The sequence below is a fragment of the Rhamphochromis sp. 'chilingali' genome, assembly GCF_963969265.1.
Source record: "Rhamphochromis sp. 'chilingali' genome assembly, chromosome: 1".
NCBI classification, from domain to species: domain Eukaryota; kingdom Metazoa; phylum Chordata; class Actinopteri; order Cichliformes; family Cichlidae; genus Rhamphochromis; species Rhamphochromis sp. 'chilingali'.
In genome coordinates this window covers 30196731-30216791 of record NC_137929.1, presented here as the reverse complement: position 1 = coordinate 30216791, position 20061 = coordinate 30196731, and the positions used below count along the sequence as shown (strand labels likewise).

The window sequence follows — 20061 nt, the reverse complement described above, 5'->3', positions numbered from 1 at the left end:
TCTCAGGGAACATCCACTATGACAGGTGTGCTCCCAGCATCAAGGACCCACGGAGAAATTTGGCAACCAAGACGTCAGCCAACGAGCACGGCAGAGGAGAAATCGCACGTCTATTGCTGCTGGTGACGGCTCTTTGAGCTTTCAGGGAACTGGACTTCAATCACACACGAGGAAGACATTCTTATAAAACTGAACTGAGACAAACTGGTATCCCGGCGAATCCTGAAAGACGTCTGACGCAACAAAGTTTAAAACAGGACAGGGCTGTCCATAATAGATCAAGGTAAGAGTGCAAAGCTCAATACAAACGTGCAATTTTGTGCAATAGCGAGTAAGATTGTAAGAGTCTGCCCTTTGTTATGTAGACAAGCGGCGTAGACAGTGCTTTAATCTATCACATGTTGTGACATTAGCTCTAGATTAAAGCGCTCCACTGCATCACCAGCAGCTGATTTTATACAGTTTCCTTATTTCAGAGAACACGTTTAAAGGACAAATACCTAAACCCGTTTATGTTAAACACTGAGCATGGCCACTAAAGCAGTCACCTCCGTGTCCCCAAAGATACAGAGACTCTGCTTTGTTCAAACCATAAAGAGTCACCACATTTTGCCACAAACTGCACTTCAGATTCTCCAACATGGCAGCTGAGCAGACCACATGCTGCGCTTTAGTATTAACGCACTAAATACTCAATTAGATTAAAGGATATCGACCCGGTTAGCAACCTACAGACAACGCAGTCATGTTATTTATGCTTTAGAAATTGTAAACCAAACCAGAAACGATGCCACATCAGGCAGTAAGAGCGACTTAAATCAGATAAATTTAGCAGGTAGTTTTTGACATCCTCCGCTGGTCTCCCTGCCCCTCCAGCCTATGCTCTCAGCATACACAGGTCTGCCTTTAGGCATCTGCAGCAGCTGTTCAATATTTACATCATGACTTACTGTGAAGACAAACAGCCTGATTCACCCACACCAACTGAATTGTGTGTATATTTGTTGTGGATGCACAGAAAAGCATTTGCTTTGAGCAGCAGTCTCATATTGAATCAGTGCCACTTTATGCAGTGTTAACTACCTACACAATGCTGCCATAGAGCTCATAGGAAATAAACAACAAAATGTATCCCATCAGCTCCCTCACGTTAGCTCGGAATTTCCCTCAAGGATCAATTAAGGCAGACTACAGAATCTAAAACAGAAAGTCAATTTACCTTTTGACTCCGTAGGCCATGTTCAGCAGATTGTCCAACCTTAAAAAAAGCAAAACACCAACAGACAAATTAATTTTATAAGAAAGAAACTTTTCAGGAAGCTGATGAGTTTTGACAGGATGACAAAGATGAGTAATGGGTCTGATACCACGATTAAAGTCTGCTGTTCCACTTAAATTTTCCCAGTCATCCTTCACAACACAGCCAACAGGAGACTTGCAGTTCATACAGAAAAAGGGTCAATTAGGCTGACAGGGTGGCAGCTTTAACAACCACTGACATCAATCAGCACACTGAAAATTAACACATTTTTTGGACTAACTTGCACAATTTGTTCATTCATTGCTCATCTCATTTCCACATTTGCCAAACATCTGTTTAAACCCGATTGTGTGGTAGGCCTACGTCTGCAACATGCCGCAAAGTCAAGAATGTAATAATGGGGATGATATATTCTGCCCAGAGTACCGACGAGCTCCGACACAGAATATTTTCACGATACTGCCAGTGAGACAATTTAAATGCTAATATCCAAAAACCTCAGAGGGTCAACAAAATCAGCTTCACTAGCAGCATTATACTTTTTTGGTGTGCCCCTTTTACCTGAAGCGTTGTGCCTGCTGTGCGAGGGGTCCTGGGTACCTTCGATTGGGTGACTGATAGAGCTGGGACAGCAGCGCCTGGCTGGTCTTTTGGCTCGGGTTGTTTGCAAACTTGACTGTAATGGGTTCGGTGGCACCAGGCGGCTTCTGACAGTTCAGACCCTTGATGGCCTCCTCAGCCTCAACTCGCCGGTCAAAACGAATGAAGCCAACTCCTCTGGAAACACCTGAGAGAGCCCAGTAACTCCAGATTAGTCATACTGAGCTTCACCCGACTGTCAAAACATGACCTAATGATCAGCCTTTTAAGTAGACTCGTTTAATGCCAATATGCCTTTTTATTCCCCTCCAATATGACTTTACCATTTTACCCAGTAGTACAGTGAACTGCTTTCAAGGTCTGTCACTACACTGTAAAGTAATTTCTTACTCCAGTTTTAAAAGCATGACCTTACAGCATGCGTGACCACAAACATGTGCTTTTTTATATTTGTATGTATTAACAGTGAAGTGCGTTCCACGTCTGGAAATTCATTAAATAACACAACATACACACACAGGAGGAGGACATACATCAGCAGTGACATGTATTTATGGACATCTATGAAGTAAACTTTATATATAACTAGGCTGGTAGCAGTTTAACAGCTGTAATTTCTCTGTAAAGTGACATTTTACTGCCTGTTATTAGCAGCTGAACATTAGGAAAAAGCTACATTATGTTAGCACAGATGTAGAAAAACTGATGACGCAGGTACTTGGTCTTTGACACACTCTAGAGACACAAGCTAATTATTCATATTTAGTTATTCGTTTAACTCAGTGATTCCCAAAGTGTGGGTCGGGGCCCCCTGTTGGGTTGCAAATGTGCTGCAGGTGGGCCATAGTAATAAAATGCAGTTTGAAATCACTCAAGTATGTACAGTTATGTATTTACATAAATAAATTTAAATAAAAATGAATAAAAACTGGTAATATAAGCTGTTAGTTTGTGACAGTCTGACCTAAACTTACTGCACTTATACTGAAGTTTGTGTCACAGTGGCAGGTGAGTCACACATCAGCCTTAATCTTACATATGGTTGATTAGCAATTTATAGGCGACAGCACATTTAATTGGTTTAATAACACTTTCTCCTGTACATTGATTTGAGAGGATTTAAGTTGAGGTGGGCTCCATGTGATTTAATGGCTTTTAAGTGGGCTGCATCACTCTTGACTTGCTGCTTCGACTTATTTACCCTCTTAATGCCCTGTTGGGACACCAGTGCATGTCATTCCCCTCGGTCACATATGTGACTGCTGCCTGCCAATGAGCGCAGTCTTTGCCAGTATTGGTCAATCAGGCCAGCCTCCCATGTCATTTGTGTAAGAAGTTTTTGCTGCACATTTTGCTACTTTTACATTTTTAGCTCATTAACACATTTCTGTTATTTCTATACATAAAAAAGTTGCAGGTTGCAGAAAGACTGAGCTGGGTTATTAATACTAAGGTAAGACCATTGAATCCTCAAGGAACAAGTGGTTTTATGTTTGAAAACTATGAAAACAGCCATTCCCATAACACACGCCAGAAGGAATAAGCTTCAGCAGTGGGACAGAACCACTGGGAAATGTCCCAGTGAAAGATTCTGTTTATCAGTGTTTCATAAGGCTTCTGCTTGACAGCTGAGGAAAGGAGAATATAACTGCTCTAAATGCATTTCATTTCTTGCCATAAAACAGGTATCGCATGTACACCTTGGGGATGGAAAGAGAAAAGGGAGTAAGTGCAGGCAGGAGGGAGAAATTATGACGCATCGAGTCCTGCTGCTTTATACTCAATTTTATATTCCATCTATGCATATTTATGAGCACGTCTGGTGGAAAATTGCATTTTTGGGAACCTCGTAGCAACACCTCTGATGCATTTCTCAGTCCTGGTTGTGTCATTTTGCTGGCAGTCAGGAGGGAAATGGGAGGATGGGCGTGACAGAGTGAAGATGGAACAAAGACGAGGGGAAGCTGTCATGCTGTACTCACCAGTCACCTGGTCCACCAGAATGCGTGAGGTAATAATGCGTCCGTACTGAGAGAAGAGCTGCTCCAGTTCCTTCTGAGTCATAGTTTTTGGCAGGCCACTGACGTATAAATTTGCATCTCTGATGGAGGCAGAGCTTGGACGCGCATAGGAAACCTACAAGTGGAAACAGTTGTTGACCTCAGTATATTACAGCCAGTTTACGCACAAGCAGGTTAGACCATCCATCACCTTTGATTCTTATCTCCGAACAGAGGCTGTAACGGAGTCATAGCGGAGAGAATATAAACTAACTCACGTGTGAGTGAACTTGCAGGCCACACACAGAACTGCATCACATGATAAACTAAATACACCGTCTTCTGTAGACTACATTACTGTGTAGGGCATCTCCTAACATCATAGCCAGCAGACATCAAGCCTGCCAGTGTTTGTAAAACCATCTGTATTCCAACTTTAACCATCACGTGATAACACAGTGAGACCACAAACCAGACATTCAATACAGACCGTCGGCTACGTTTGAAAATGTCCCAAAATGAGCTCAACTTTTCCCATCCTTAACCCGAGGGACCCCATTAATGCAGGTGAAAGGAAATCAGGGCTTTGCAAAAAAAAAAGAAAAAGGAAAAAAAGAAGTGGTGTACACAAACTGCAGTGACTCGATGTGTTTGTAACATATTAGTTAATATAAAGGATGTAAGTGTTAGCAGCTGGGTTTTAGCAACATTAGGGTGGTGCATTGCCGGTTTCTGCTGCTGTCTTCCTCAGTGCAAACCTAAACACTAAAACATTTTTATTATTATTAATTGGACACTGACAAACCAGCCTGTCCACAAAGAGTTTAACCTGTCACATTTTGTCCCTCAACTCCCTGACAATTTAAACGTCAGGCCCATCAAGAAAGCTCATCTTTCAAAATAAAACAAAATTTTAAAAAACCCCAAAGTGTTAAAAATCGCTCTACACAGCAACGTGGCTGCCTCTTTACCTTCATCTGAACTACTCTAGAGGTTTTGTTGCCTCTGAATTCAGATTACATCAGAAAAATCTCCAGCAACAGGCTAGAATAAATATGGGGCGCAAACAAACATCCATCCAGAAACCCAGACAAGTAATAGCAAAGAGAGGTAGACTCAATCCTCTACCAGGTCATGTGGATCAATACATCATTACACCCCTCAGCAGTCAAATTCATTTTTCTCCATGCACCATCTCATTTTCGGTTATGTCGAGATTTGTCTGATAATCTGCAGGAACCAAAGCAGCCGAAATTTTCAGAGCTGATGTGATAAGAAGTGTTGGAGGATGGTTTTGTGGAAGAGAATTGAGAGAATCAGACAAAGAAAGAACAGAGTGTGTGAGTGTGTTCCCCCTAGCGTCACACTCATCTTTATTCCTCTGCCATCATTTTATGGGAATAAATAAAGGTCAAGTGACCACACCTCAAAATCTGCCGTGTACCACCGGTGAAGAGTAGAGTGATAACAGTAAAAGCTAAAGCCCCCTGCCCAGCCTCCTCCATAGTCTAACCTTCACACTTTATTTAATGCTAATATTTGCAAAGTATATTCCCCCACTTCACTGGGTTTATTTGCACTTCTGACAGGGCAGCTAGAGAGTTTCGGATGTGTGATGCATAAGGCAATGTTACCATGTTCTACTTTCAGGGGTATGAACTGAGACAGGCAGCGACATGAGAAAGATGGGCTCCGATTTGTGGAATTGAAGCGGTATGGCTCACAACACTACATCTTCCGCTGTCATGACATGCCACATCTGCACAATATTGAAGTGTTAAAAACAGAAATAATCAAGCGTACAGCTTACAAATTTGGTGCTATTCAAACATCAATTTTCTATTACAAAATATGTTTTTGCCCACAGAAATTCTCTAATAGCTTTCTGCCTGATATGAGAAGGCTAGCTCCTCGTAAGGCCAGCACAAGAAAAAAAAAGTATCACATCTAATAATCTGACTCCACCATCCACAAATCCTGCAGCACTATATGAAGCAAATGAGTTTCTCCACCAGCACATTGAGTGCTACATTGCCTGATGAATGCTAATGGCAGCCACCTCCCTGTAAAGACATACAGCAGTGCTACAGCACATGCAACCATAGAAACAGTTCTGCTCTACTAGAGGCCCAAGCAAAGCCGCCTGTGCCCAGATTAACAATAGGCTCCCTTTACACCCCACACTGCTCCAGCCTCATTATGTCTCGACTCCAACCTACAGAGCCAGACATAACCGGTAAGACATTTTTATTTATTTTTTCAAACCTGTCAAAAAGGATAACATATGATGTCTTACCTTGATGGTTTTGGTCTGAAGTCTCAAGCCATTTAAGGTATTGATGGCCTTTTCTGCATCCTTTGGGTCCACATAATTCACAAATCCATAGCCTAGGCTCTGCCCTGCAATCACAATATAAATAAAATTAATGTGACATGAAATTTAAGACAAATGTGCAAAAACAGGTCTTTTTAGAATCAGCAGAATTAGCATAAATGTGGTTTTACCCCCTCCCCAAACAATCTCATATCTGGCACAGCACAGAGGTCAAACCATTTCCTACAAATCTCAGGAAATTTACCACAGGTTGTAAACAAACTAAACACGCTCTTTGACAAACAGGTTTTAAATTAAAAATGACAAGCAATTGCTCTGCTTTCACACCAACTCATCTACGACAGAGCGAAGTAGCCGAGGCTCAATGTCTTCCCCTCCCGCTGCAGTTTATCTCTAAAATGTACAATAGATTGACACCCACTCACTATGTGCACAGAGGCAATTCAATTTCCTCCACCCACATCCTGGGTTTCTCTGCAATTTCACTGCCGGTCAAGTTCACCATCTCGAGCAGTTTCACCATATTAATGCAGCACATATATAAACAAGCTGAATAGTATCGGAAAGTTTTGGGAAATTAAAAATAATTTAAATCTCTGACAGTGAGGCTCATGACACCATTAACCTGCACTTTGATTAGTTATATTAAAGCAATGATTGCGGCAGAAGTTCTTCCTGCAGTAGCAGATTTTTTCTCTTCAATATAGACTTTTCTCCATCTCTCGGGTGCCCCTAATTAAATGCACGTAAAACTAGACTTTCTATTCTTTCAGTGATATATTAACTCACTCCATGCTTCAAACTGCCAAAAATATATACATTTTTTCCTACCGCCCAAAAAAGCTCTCATTGAGACATTCATGTCTAGTACACAATACTGTAACAGACACCGTCACATCTGTGCACCACTGCACAGGTGATAAGCGGAATTTAAAGTAATCTGTCAATTTAAATTTTAGATATTAAATGACTGTCCCCATTCATGCAAGTATTTTGTAATGAGAATGGACACATTTATCTCAGCATTTATCTGGTGATGCTTTCTTGCACCAGTAAGTTGTCCTTGTTGATGCATCGCTACAGTGAATAGCTGTATGAACCCATTCCTTACTACTCTGCACGGTTCAAAGACTGAAATCCCACTGCTGGTTAGTTATAGGATTATTACTGTTATGATATTAAGATATTTAGTCATATAATCAAGCATAACAATTTAATAATAAATGCATTTTCAACTGATAAATGTCCCTGATCTTTGGGTTTCTGTGTTGCACCTAAACAGGCTGAACTGTAACTCAGAGCACACTAAATTTTGTTTACAATAATTAAACATCCAACTATGAAATATCTCGAGACTGCTTTTCTACGCAGCTGAACTCCCTATATACTCCCATACCGCTTTTAATCCATCTCACTGCTTGATCACAGCAGAACAAGCAGTGACTCACCAAGTTCATAAACTTAATTTCACCTCCAGGTCAGGGAACATTATCGCCAGGAGAAATATGCCAAGTCTTTGAAATGAGCTGGTGAAATGAAACATCTACTTGAGCCCTGAGGGCAAAATGCTTGCTGTACAATGTTCCCCTACAGACGCTCTATACGAGCATGCAAAGCTTTTGTGACACCTTCCTATGGAGTGTCTAACATCCATCGCATCCACTGTAAAGACAAGAGGCCCTTTAACAAACAACTTGTTGGCTTTCAGCTGTCATTAAAGGAGCAGCAGAGACATGCTGAGAAGCACTTTCAGAGAGCTGCACCCAGCTTCCAGTACAGACCTACTGCTATCCATAGTGGGAGGAAAATGACACAGACTAAGCTGCTTTCTGCAGCAGCAGCCAAAGCGTGAACATTTAAAGCAAAGAGGAAGCATGCATCTCTCTCTGGTGATTACTCAACATCTGATGTAGCAGCAGCGCACAGATGTAGGCTGGCTTAAATCCATTGCCAAAGGGCCAAGGGAGAGACAAAAGCAACAGAGTCTGGAGGGGATACGAGAATCATTCCTGAGAAACAACCGAGGTTCTGAATAACATTAAGGGTATTTTATTAAGCACCAATTCAAGCTCCCTTAAAGGGGTAAAAAGCACTACTTTAAAAGCTTATTTTCAAATCAAAAGTGCAGCTTCTATATTAAATTTAACTTGTACATTGATAGAAACTAGAGCTCAACAGTGGGGATTAATGCCCTTTTCAGAGCTTTAATTTGCTTAAGGCAGGGCTGTTTATGCAAATGCACACAGTTACCTATAATTTACCTTCCTTAAGCATGCTCTTTGACATGCATCTTCTGCCAGCTGGAGAGCCAAGAATTCACCGTCTCCAGCTGGCTGCATTTCTACTTCAACAAAAATAAATATAATTACAAAATAGCCACACTGATCTTTTAGAGTTTGCAGCAACAGACTTCATCTAAGCACTGATTCACTAAAGAGCCTGCTGCAACTGTCACTCAGTTTTATTCATAGTGACAATCACAACGGTCGCCTCAAAACACTTTGTGTTTCAAGGTAAAAACCCTGCAATGTTAAAGAGTGAGAATCCTAACAAGTTCCCCATGAGCCAAAACCTGATGATGGTAGGGTGAAAAAGCTGGAGAAACCAGTTTAAGGGAGATTGGAAAGGAGAGGAGAGGAGAGAACCACACAGCACAGAGAGACGAGCACAACAAGCACTGGAGAAGGAAGACAAAGTAGTGTCATGTAAACGCAGAGGGAGTGAAGAGAGGCGGGTGAAGGAGAAACACTGAGTGCATCGTGAGAAATCCCCCAGCAGCCTGAACCTATAGCAGCTTAACTATGGATGCAATGGTTCAGGGTCAAATGAAACATCCTTAACTGAAAGTTTTATGAAAAAGGAAAGTTTGAAGCCCAATCTTAAAAGCAGAGAGAGGGAGCGTGTCTCCTGAATCCAAATGGGAGCTGGTTCCATATACAGGCTCTGCCTCCCATTGTACTTGAGGAAAACTGAGAACCACAAGTGAGTCACCGTGCTTCCATCTCAGTCGAGTCCCACCATAGAAGAAGAAAAATAAATCTCTCCAAGATACACCTGTACATGCTATGGTTAAATGCATGTAGTGTTTACTTCAGGTTATATTGGTAAACATGTAAAAAAGTCCTGTCCCGGCACAGTACCGTGTTGAACTCCCTCAGCAACCTAAATCCATAAATACAACTCAAGCCGGTGCAACACATTTCCTTTAATAACATGTTTTTAAATCTCTGTAGTAAATGTTGTGAACTGTACTGAATATTACACTGAGGTCGAAGGAGGACAAAGACTAGAACACCATCAGACAATCATCCATCTGTGCTGCTTTGCACTCTGACTCGAAATCATTGCTCTGCAGATGATCACTCAGCTGTTTTACGTGTTTAAAAACGAAGCAAGGCTGGAGATCAGTCTATAGTTAGCTGGATCAAGCAAGGGTTTTAATTGTTTAATTACAGCTACCTGAAAAGGCTGTGCTAATTAGTGTTTTAAAGGTAAACTGACCATATTTAAAAACCACAGCATTAGCTAATGGCAAGACTTCTTTGAACAGAGTCTAATAAGCATGTCAAAAGTTTGGAAGAGGCACTTTAGTCTGTTCAGAGAAATCAAGTTCTGTTATCTTTTAACGTCAAAATTCAAACTATATGCAAGGATTCAGTGTACTTAATGGACACAGAACGTCTATTTGTACAAAATATTTCTCACACACACACACACACACACACACACACACACACACACACCCCTAGTGGAAAAGATATAAAACCAACATTTAAGAGCGCAAATCATCAAGCTCAAAGCACCTGGATCAAGACTAACGTCTATTTACGTCTTGTTTGAAGTGAAAATTACCCATACTAAAAGAAAAGACGAGGCAACATACAGGTTCATGTCTTGTCACCCAAAACAAAACTCGTCCACAGAGCGCTTCTATCGTTTCCTGAATCAAAGCCTACATTTCAGCTGCGGCATGCATGAATCAGGACCTCGTAGTACTTAAATCGTTTTCACACAGGGGCAGGCTGATTTCAAACAACACGTTTCATTTAGTGCCTCGCTCGGAAAATTAGTTTGAGTGTTGCGTTCACACTAGCTCGCCTAAATATGCAACCTATCAAACGTTGTTTATGTTCAATCACCCAAGTAGGCTGTGCTGTACACTGATTTTAAACAGGGATCACTTGTCAAGTCAACGCAACCCATTTCACACATTATTAAATACATTTATTTTATGCATGGCTACACGAGGGCATTTATCCCAGGCAAGACTAATAATTTTTCATCATCACTGCATGTAAATAGTTTAAATTCAATAAATAAATAATAAGACCCCCCCCCCCGTCTTCTATGCCCACAAGTACCATCCTGGGTTTGTGGTCTACTCTTTGCTATCATTTGTTTACACCAATGAAATATAACCTCTCTGATTTAAACATCTGTTGTGGCAGTCCAAAGAATCAGCTCTACAAATACAGCTATAACAGAAATGCTTTTTAGAGAAAGCATAAGAGAATGCAGCTGGTGTAGTTGGAGGCAGCGAGAGACAATTTAGCTCGACATAGTTTGAGGATTTAACAGCATTTTTAAAAATGAAGCAGTAACTTTTGGGAATAGTAGCAACCCTGCAAAGACAGACCTGTGAATAATGATCAGGTATACACAGGAACTGAAATATTAACATGAATATTTCAAAGTGGGTGGGTGTACAGTTGACATGTTAATTTAATGTAGGTCAGAGTCACAGGATCTAAAGTCACTGCATCCCTCAGCCACCCCTCTCTCAGCCTCAAGCATCATTTCAAGGAAAAGCTCTGCTCGCTCTCTCCGCTGACTGTTGATTCAGAAGAAAATGCAAACAAAACAAATGGATTTTCATCTCAGGCAGAGAGACAGGCTGAAAGGTCTCCATAACCTTAACCACAAACAGCTAGTAGTGAGAATCCTGCAGCCTCGACCATTATCTAGCCGCTCATGTCACATAGACCGTGTCACTGTGTCTCTGCCAGCTGCATTCCTCCCATTAAAAACCTGAAATCATTTGCAAATTGCCCACCTACCCAAATACTGTACACTGAACAGGATGTTCCCACAGGGAGTTTTCTGAAAATGCCATTTCCCTACTGGCTCTAGTAGAAACCAACACATCAAAGCAGTTACAGGAACACTTTAACTGTACTTCAGGCCTCGATGAATGACAGCGAGGTTGAAAATCTTTAATGACACTGTGCAATTTTTTTAAATGACACAACTGTCAGTGGAACGCAAAAAACAACCCTTTGAGCACCGGATTCAAAAATGAATGTTAATATTGCTCAAATGTTCCCTTTTTGCCGACTGTATAATCAAACAGTATGTATGCTCAATGATTTTCAGAATTAAGGTCTTTCTTTGTTGGTGTCTATTTTAAAAAGAAGGGGAAAAACTCACTGTGCATGCAACACAAAAGCCTACGGCACAAACAGGCCGACCATTTGTTCAAAATCTATATTAACCTGAAAAGAAAATCTAAATAGTCTAAATAGAAAAAATGCACCAATGCAAAAAAACAACAAAATAATAATGCACACATAGGTGGTTCTGCAATCATTAACCAGCGTAAGCAATGCAAACAGTTGTTACCTGTGATTTTGTCTCGAACTAGTTTACAGGACTCAATTTCTCCGATGCTCCCAAACAAACTCTTCAGTTCCTCCTGGGTCATGTTCTGAGGCAGATAGTTGACTATCAAGTTAGTTTTACTGTCCTCTACGCTCCCTGACTCTACAGGTGAAGAGCAGTTGTTTGTGATAGTTGAAGGACCGTTGCTTGTGTTGTTGCAAGTGGGCCCATTGGATAGCTGTGTTTCCATGGCAGCAATTACCTGCTAAAGAGACAGAAAAAAAAAAAAAATCAAAACTAAAATGCAAATGAAACAAAAAGCATCATAAAACCAGCAGTTAAAAAAGGACGCTCTTCACACAGTAAACACTGTTTCAGTGGAATAACAACCACTGGTGAAATTTAAAGATTAAAGAAAAAAACAGTGGTAATCATTTAATGCAGCACAGCATTACAGGTAATTAACCCAACAAAAATAAAATAAAGAAACCCCACACTGCAAGCTGTCAATGTCAAGAGTTTGCCACCACAGAAGAAACTGAGTACAGGTTTTAATCATGTCAATTTAACTTTAGCTCAGGTATGAGGACAAATGTTAGATTTTAGCAATATAACCACCAAAAATACTGGAAGTTGAGATTGGACCCCTCCATATTTGTTTAATTACTCTGATATTTGTTATTGTTGCTTTTATGAGAAAACAGGAGACGCCCTGTGCAATAAGACAATCTATTAATCTGCCATATGCACAACAACTGAGGTGAGAATATTAAAAATTATCTTTCCAGGATTTTAAACTTCCTACTGCAGTAGCAACATTTCATTCACCAAAATTAGAAAATGCCAAGCCTACAGAAGCCCAAAACCTGCAGCCATCAGTACGCTAGCATCGGGGAACAGGCCGAAACGATGCGTAATCAGTTAAGGCAACCAGCAGCACGTTAATGTATGAAGAGTCATCCTTAATTAACAGATTCACCAGAAAGCAGAGCAATGTAGTCACACCACTATTATTCTCACTTTAAATTATCGTCACACAGAGTACAAGGCTATAATTTTAAAAGCAGTGATGCTATAAGTTAAATACAGAGTAGACAGGGGCAGTAGAGAGTTTTAGACCATACCAATACAGTGAGACATTAAACATGGGAGCTTTTCATACAAACTGCAAAAAGGTGCCTACATTTAATACGTAAATTGATTTAGATTCAATGTTATAATACAAGAACTATCATTGGTATGGCCTGAGCACTGAGACAAAGAGCCCTTCTGGACAAATAATTTCCAAAAATAAAAATAAAAGTGCCACAGACCCCAGTCCAAGGCTCAGGCGCCCACGAACCACTTCTAAGCAGAGAAGCCACATCGCACAGTCTGACTGCCATGTTAGTTTGGAGTTGCCGTCTGAAAATGTGGACACAAAAAGTACTTCATGTTAGATCAACAACAACAAAAGCAACAGTCAGAGATGATCACATGTCAGCGTTTGGGGGGGGTAAAAAGGAGGCCATTTTTCTCCCTCCCCTTTTTTCGAACTGGCTGTCCATGCAGATTGGTGAAAACCAAGAAGAAGCAAAAGGCAATGTTTCACTTGGTCACAATTCATCTACAGTAAGGAGAGAAAAGCAAAACCGAGAAGTGTAGAGTGTTCAGTCTACAGAGCAACCTGGCCACAACGGGGACAATAAGCATGAGGAATGGGAATTTGTATAATGGATGAGTGCGCTATACAAAGATGCTCACCAAGACCGCAAAGCACAAGTTAATTTGTCTAAGACTGCTAAGCCAACACATTCCTGCATTTTTTTTAAAAACTCCAGGCGCACATAAGTAATAAAAGTGGAAACATCCAGGGTGAAATAATCTACATGTTTACTTTGTCTTAACATACCTGTTCTTAAAAAGTAGTTCATCATGGTGACATGCAGAGCCCAAATGCGTAGTAGCGCATTCAAAAGACTGACTAACAGTGCGGCAAAGACACTTACAACTAAAAATTAAAGACAAATGAGGCAAAAACAATCCAAGCCACAGAAGTTACATTTTAAAGTCCATCAAGACGCAGTATGCCAAATATCAGCAACACATGTGGCCATGTGACCCATGTCTACATTCCTATATACACACACACACACACACACACACACACACACACACACACACACAATATTTAGACACAAACAAAAGCTCCAATAATAATGTGCATAATACAACAATCCAACAAGACATTTATAGCAGTGTAAACTGACTTTAGTTTAATTCACACCATTAAAAATACCTCTGTTAGCATCAAAGATCACACATTTACAGCGGGGCCACCTCTGATAACTTTACAGGCCACAAAGCTGCATAAGGACATTTTTCCATGTTGTGTATAATATGGTAAAATATTGTGAAATTAAAGTTGGAGACAACAGATTCTTTTGGCTAATTTTGAAAAACATTAAGTAAACGTAACAGATGACAGCTCCTCATTCGTGAATTTGTTTGTTGCGTCAAATGAAAATCGGCCTGCGAGCATTCTCATGCCAATTGATTTTCTCCACTCATGCAATGAAAATAGTGCTGCGATTGTCACATGGACAGGTACAAACTAATCCAATTTCTTAGTGGCGAGCTTGTGAAGCCACACGTCAATATGCCATTAGTGTTTCACCATACTTCTAAGCATGAACTCAGTCTACAATTTAATGTCCAAATTTTGTAGTAAAGTTAATATATTAAATCTTACTTTTTCATGTGTCCTTTTATAATAAAATGCATATTATTCATGTAAACAGCTGCTTTTAAGAACTATTGGCATCTTTAATGTTTCTTTTTGCCTCAACACTGCCACGACACTGAGCTGAAGGGAATAGCTGTGTCACATGATCAGTGTTGAAGTAGAATAAGGTGATGATTCACCCTATAAAACTGCTTATGGCTTATAATTACAGCTCCTTTAGTCCTTTCTGCTCTGGTTTTCTGATATGTAGATAGCCATCCATCAGTGTCACAAGAGTTTGGTATATGCACAGGGTGCCGAGATGATGGAGGGGGAAATTAAATATTCGTTTAAGAGTAGTAGTTAGGAAGGGTTTATATCATCCACAATGTACTTCTATTTGCACAAGAGACAGAATACCCATGCAACAATGCAACACCTGTCCAAATGATGTGTATTATTGTTCACTGCCCTAAATGACTTTGAAGGTCTGGTTATTACAGCATCTTCTGATGTAGAAATGGTCTGAATATTATTAATTATCCTACCAGCTAATGAGCTAGATTATAGTAAACAAACTTTTTATTTTTTTAAACCGGTGTAAGCATGAACTAGTGCACCATTCAGCAACAAACATGGAATAAACTGCATGAAACTTAAGTGGTGGACAGATCAGTATTTTCCTACATTCAATTTTATTTTTTTCTAAATTGAAAGACTATTCAGTCCATCGTCTGAATCCAACTCAAACAGTGGTTCTGATTTGAGGGGACCCTAAAAGCAGTCACAGGTATTAGATGTTCAGCATTTACAGCTTGTACATGAAGCCTCCTGGCAGTAACTTTACACTGAGATCTTTGAGAATTAGATTCTTTAAAGGAGGTTAGTGTGTCCATCAAGTCTCTAGATTTATTACCAGAGGAAGGTCTTACATGGGTCTAAAGAGGCAAAACAAAGGAAGAACAAAAAAAATACATACACAACACTGATTATGTACACAAATACACATGGACAAATTGCAGCAACAGCCCAATGTCAGTCACATCAAACAGCTGTAGAACTGCTGTGGACTCTCAATTAGAAAATAATTATGACCTCAGTCTATCCAAGTGTGAAAACCTGGAGGTGTACTGTGAATGTGTTATTAGTGCGACTGCTTGACTAAAAATGACAATGTTCATGGACAGTGTTATTTATGGGGGTTTTAAGTATATCGCTGTGTCTCTTCGTGTACAGAGCAGAGATCTTCTATAGTGACAATATTCAGGATACAAATCAACCTGACCTTTGAATATGTCGGCTACATGTTAATTTGACTTTCAGGCAGTTGCTTTCCCTCAGTTGTTGGGCAATTACTTTGCTACCAGCTAACTAAAGTCAGAATGACAAGACAGTAAAATCTAGACAACAGTCAGCTGTGCTCGAGCAGTGAAGTCTGTGAGCACCTCCTCAGAACGGGGCATTATCAGCTGAATTTAAAATGATCCTGTGTCACGCACAATATGCTCATCCCATTGTTTCCAGATATTTGGCAGATCATAATCCATGTGTAAAATGGTGTGATGCACAGTTTACTCAGAGCAAATGAATACAATGCAGTCGCAGCCTCACTTGCAGTTTCATAACCACGCACAGTGACTGGCTTTTTCTGTCTTCAGGCCAGTGATAACTCTGTCATTAGATGTTGTCATTTCTGCATCAAATGTTTATATTTCAATTTTATGCCACAGGCTGGACAAAAGAAAAAAAAAACTGTCTAACATTTTGGGTGATTAACTTAACGGGTATCAATTTTTATTATCAAAAAAAAATATTATCAATTATACTCCACTAAACAAACGCAAAATCTCTTTTAGAGAGACTTGTGAGGATGATGATAAAGATTTAATATCTTAAACTGAAAGTTACACACTCAGTTCAACACCGCTTTTAGCTTGGCCAAGACATTTGTGCATTCATGTTGATTTTAACGTTTCATTGCACAAGTGCAAATAAATGAGTCATTTGATTTGCTGGCATGTCCCAAAACTAAGGTCGAAACCACTCGCTGCGTAACCCAAGCAAAAATAGAAAACACAGCAAATTGCTTTTACCAACATGACCCATTACCACAGATGCATTTCACTTAGGAGAAAAACCTCAGCAGACCGTGACAGACGATGAACCGAAGGCCGAGGAGACTCATTTATACAGTGTGATTTTGAAGTGCACAATAGGCCATATGGTTTCCAACAAAGATGCACCCCATTGCAAATCTCTTTGCAGATTTGTGTTTTAGAGTTTGATAATTAAAGGGACCGGTTAATGATTTATTTTTATTTATTTTATCGCTACATATAAGGTGTTTTTATAAGTTAAAAAACAGTCAAGGTGACAATAAGCCCAACATCATTAGCTTACTGGAGTGCAGTAAGTCTAAAACGAAATTATTCCCCAATGCTTAAGGTTACTCAGGCAAGCTTACAATACACTGGAGGAAACCCCAAACCATGACTAAAGGCATCAGCCTTCACTTTATTTCATGAATAATAACTACTGCCGGAGACGTCACAGGTTAACTTCGCTTGCTCTTGTGGACACTGCATATTTCAGGCACAGCATGTGAAAAACCAAGTTAGAGTCCATGATGATTTTTTTTTAATCTCCACAAAGTTTCAAAACTAAGACTGACATGCAAAAAGCACATTCCAGTTATCCATCTCAGAATATTTCCCATTAATTTTTTACCTTGAATGTTTTAATTATTGCGCTTCAGCAATGATGCAAATGTATAAACTCACTTCCAGCACATTCGTAAATGATTAAACTTCTGAGGTTCACAAACTGTTAATTGATCACAGAGCACACAGGGTCAAATATAGAAGTCACCAGGATGACTAAGGTGGCGAATTTCACTGGCTGACTGTGCAGATCCAACCTCTCCCAGAGGGTGAGACTGCACTGAGCAGAGGCACCGCCCCTCACAGAAGGGAGAGGGGTTTGCTGGATGAGTGTAAAGTTTATTTACAGTTTAATCATCAAATATTGATCAATAAATTATTTTTTTAAAGCTTTGAGATATACATTTGCAGTCAAAGTTTAAATTCAGTTTAAACAACAGTTCTAAGGACCCTAAATAATACAGAGAAACACTGAAGATTTTGTTAAAGACGACCAGTAATCGACTGCGTCATTGCTTAGCTGTTTTTCAGCCAGGATTCTCAGCCTGTGTCGTTTGCTGTGCCGACTTTCCTGATGAGCTCTACTAGTTTTGTTCTAATAAACTCTTAATCATAAATGGAATTCAGCATGTCCTATTTTAACACTTTGCGCATCACTCTGTAATTATGCTAGTTGGCAGAGTTACTGAAACTACTATTGTGACTGAAACAGAGGGGATGATGTGGGAGGTAAATTTAATGAATGCTGTACAACAGTTATTTTACTAAAAGAGAAGCTGCTGAACCAAATGAGCCCAAAAATGGTGGCAGAGATGCAAAACCCAGGAACCTGCAGATGGTTACAGTGGCCTATTAGTGGTTTTTGCATTAGCGTTATGAAGGAGCCCACAATAACAATAATAACAACAACAGCTTACTACAAATTATATTTTGTTCTGTTGCACAAAATCAGCTGCTACTTGTTAACATCCAGGTGTGCACGTTATTCTGCAGCATGAGCTGATATGACATAATGCACTCCGATGGAGTTAGGAGCATCACAACATCAACTTAAACTGAGATTTTAGAGTACTATTCATACTGCAGCTCATTTTTAACATGGGCGTATTTATTTAAAAAAACAAAAACACAATGGTCATTGACATGAGGGATTCAAATCATCAATCATTTAATGAAGCAAAAATAATTTTGCATCATGATGTTACTGTCCAAGTTTTACTCTTACTCACATACCTGATTTTCAATAATTATACATTCGCTCAAATAGGAAGTCTGATTAGCCGGAGATCTAAACTATTTTTGCATCATTAAAATCCCTTTTAACCTGTTATTGTGTTACTAAAGATATGTAAAACATTGATACACAAAATAGTGACAGCATTAGCATTGTGTGCAGTACTGTGGGGACTTGGCAGGTTTCAGGGCCAAACACTGCAGGTAGTCAAACTGCAGGCCAGTGTATACAGCGCTACCTATTGCTTACCTGCTCTTCATTAGTGTTCACCTAAAATAATATTTTTCCACTTGTCTACTGTAGAACAACGGCAGCTTAAAAACCAATGACTAAAAGGTTCTGTTTTTGTTATTGTCAAAAGTGAAACCAGTTGGGAACTGCAAAACTTTTGCCGTTTTGTTAACGTGACAAAGGGCACACAAGCATCCTTGTGCCCTTTAATTTAATTTACCAAAAATTGCATTTGTAATTTAGTTAGCTGCTCTACAAACTGGCTCCCCACACGCACAGTAACAGAAAAACAGGCCCACAGGAGAACATATTGTTGTTAAAGAAATTGACTTACTTCAATCTCATTTTATGTTTCACCTTTTATTCTAAGTACAATGCACAAACACTGGCTACTGTCCCACTTGAGATACTGCCACAAGGCAGAAATATTTCATTAGATAAACACTTGGAACACGAAGCCTGGCAAGATGCCGCTCCCCAAAAATTTCAGTCAAGGCTTTCACTGTGTGCAGCCAGCCAGCAGCTTCCTCTTAGAGCAGAGCATCTTGTTCCCCTAGAGGCTTTGCCTCACAATTTTCGTCAGAAACCAGGCCCAGATAAAGACCACAAGGTTCTTTTTTGTTTTCCCATCATTGCTAAGCTAAACCCATTCACCTCCACAATTTTACCCCACTGAGCAGGCTGCCTTTTAGGACTCATTAAAGTGTAGCGTGTTTAGTTAGTGGGACTTTCAGATCCCACAGCCTTCTCGCAAGGGGAAAAAAAGGCTCTGCGCACAGCGCTGCTATGAGAAAAATACAGATTTCCAATTCAAATACTGTGAGCGCTTTTTTACTAGCGTCACTATGGCACAATGTAAAAAGTAGGATAATACTGGCAAGACTTGCTTTGTTGACCACCATTAACTTTTGGACAAAAGTCACATTTACTGACTGATCGCGTTTAAAGTGGCTAAACAGAAGAGCTAAAACAGTTTAAAGCTGTTAATTGTGTGATTTTGCTTCATTTTCCCTGACAATGATGAATAAAATAAACTCAAACATCAGTGTCATCCATGGGCCAAACTGTTGTAAGCATCAGTATCAACCCAGAATTTAGCAGTCATTCGATCCCTTGTAGAAAGTACAGGGGCTTTCAAAATGTTGTCATAAAGATGCAGGGAGTTACCTGAGGTAGTAAACTTTTGTTTCTAAGCCATTTGTCATTCTATAACCTCTGAAGCTGGTAGTGCTGGCTCTGTTTTAGCAGCTCACTGATTGTGCTAATTAATTACATAGAAAAGTGACTGAGTGGGTGTTCAGCAGCAAGATTTCACAGCTGATCAAATTCCACTGAGATACAGCTGAAAAATCAACTACTATTGAATCAATCTCAGCATTTCCCCTCTTTACTGCAGCTTTAAAGGGTGGAGGAGCAGCTCATCCTCACACCCATCCTC

The 20061-nt window shown here is 39.9% G+C and overlaps 1 protein-coding gene and 1 long non-coding RNA gene across 5 annotated transcripts in view; one reads left to right on the top strand and one right to left on the bottom strand.

Annotated features, from left to right (window-relative positions):
• Positions 1-20061, top strand: part of LOC308392767 — a 76146-nt gene that overhangs the window by 28713 nt on the left and 27372 nt on the right. The gene's annotated exons all lie outside the window — the stretch shown is intronic.
• The window catches only part of LOC308402471 (ELAV-like protein 2), a 32545-nt gene that overhangs the window by 5162 nt on the left and 7322 nt on the right, over positions 1-20061 (bottom strand). For 2 of the 4 annotated variants that reach the window (XM_080891358.1, XM_080891357.1), the window contains 6 exons: positions 13108-13198; positions 11816-12056; positions 6158-6261; positions 3844-3997; positions 1823-2048; positions 1220-1258 (listed from right to left, as the gene is read on the bottom strand). In XM_080891358.1, the coding sequence (XP_080747484.1) occupies positions 1220-1258; positions 1823-2048; positions 3844-3997; positions 6158-6261; positions 11816-12056; positions 13108-13179 (836 nt within the window). In that variant the 5' untranslated portion in view covers positions 13180-13198. Of the gene's footprint in view, positions 1-1219; positions 1259-1822; positions 2049-3843; positions 3998-6157; positions 6262-11815; positions 12060-13107; positions 13199-20061 lie in introns of all 4 variants that reach the window. The other 2 variants (XM_080891356.1, XM_080891355.1) reach the window with 1 other exon arrangement.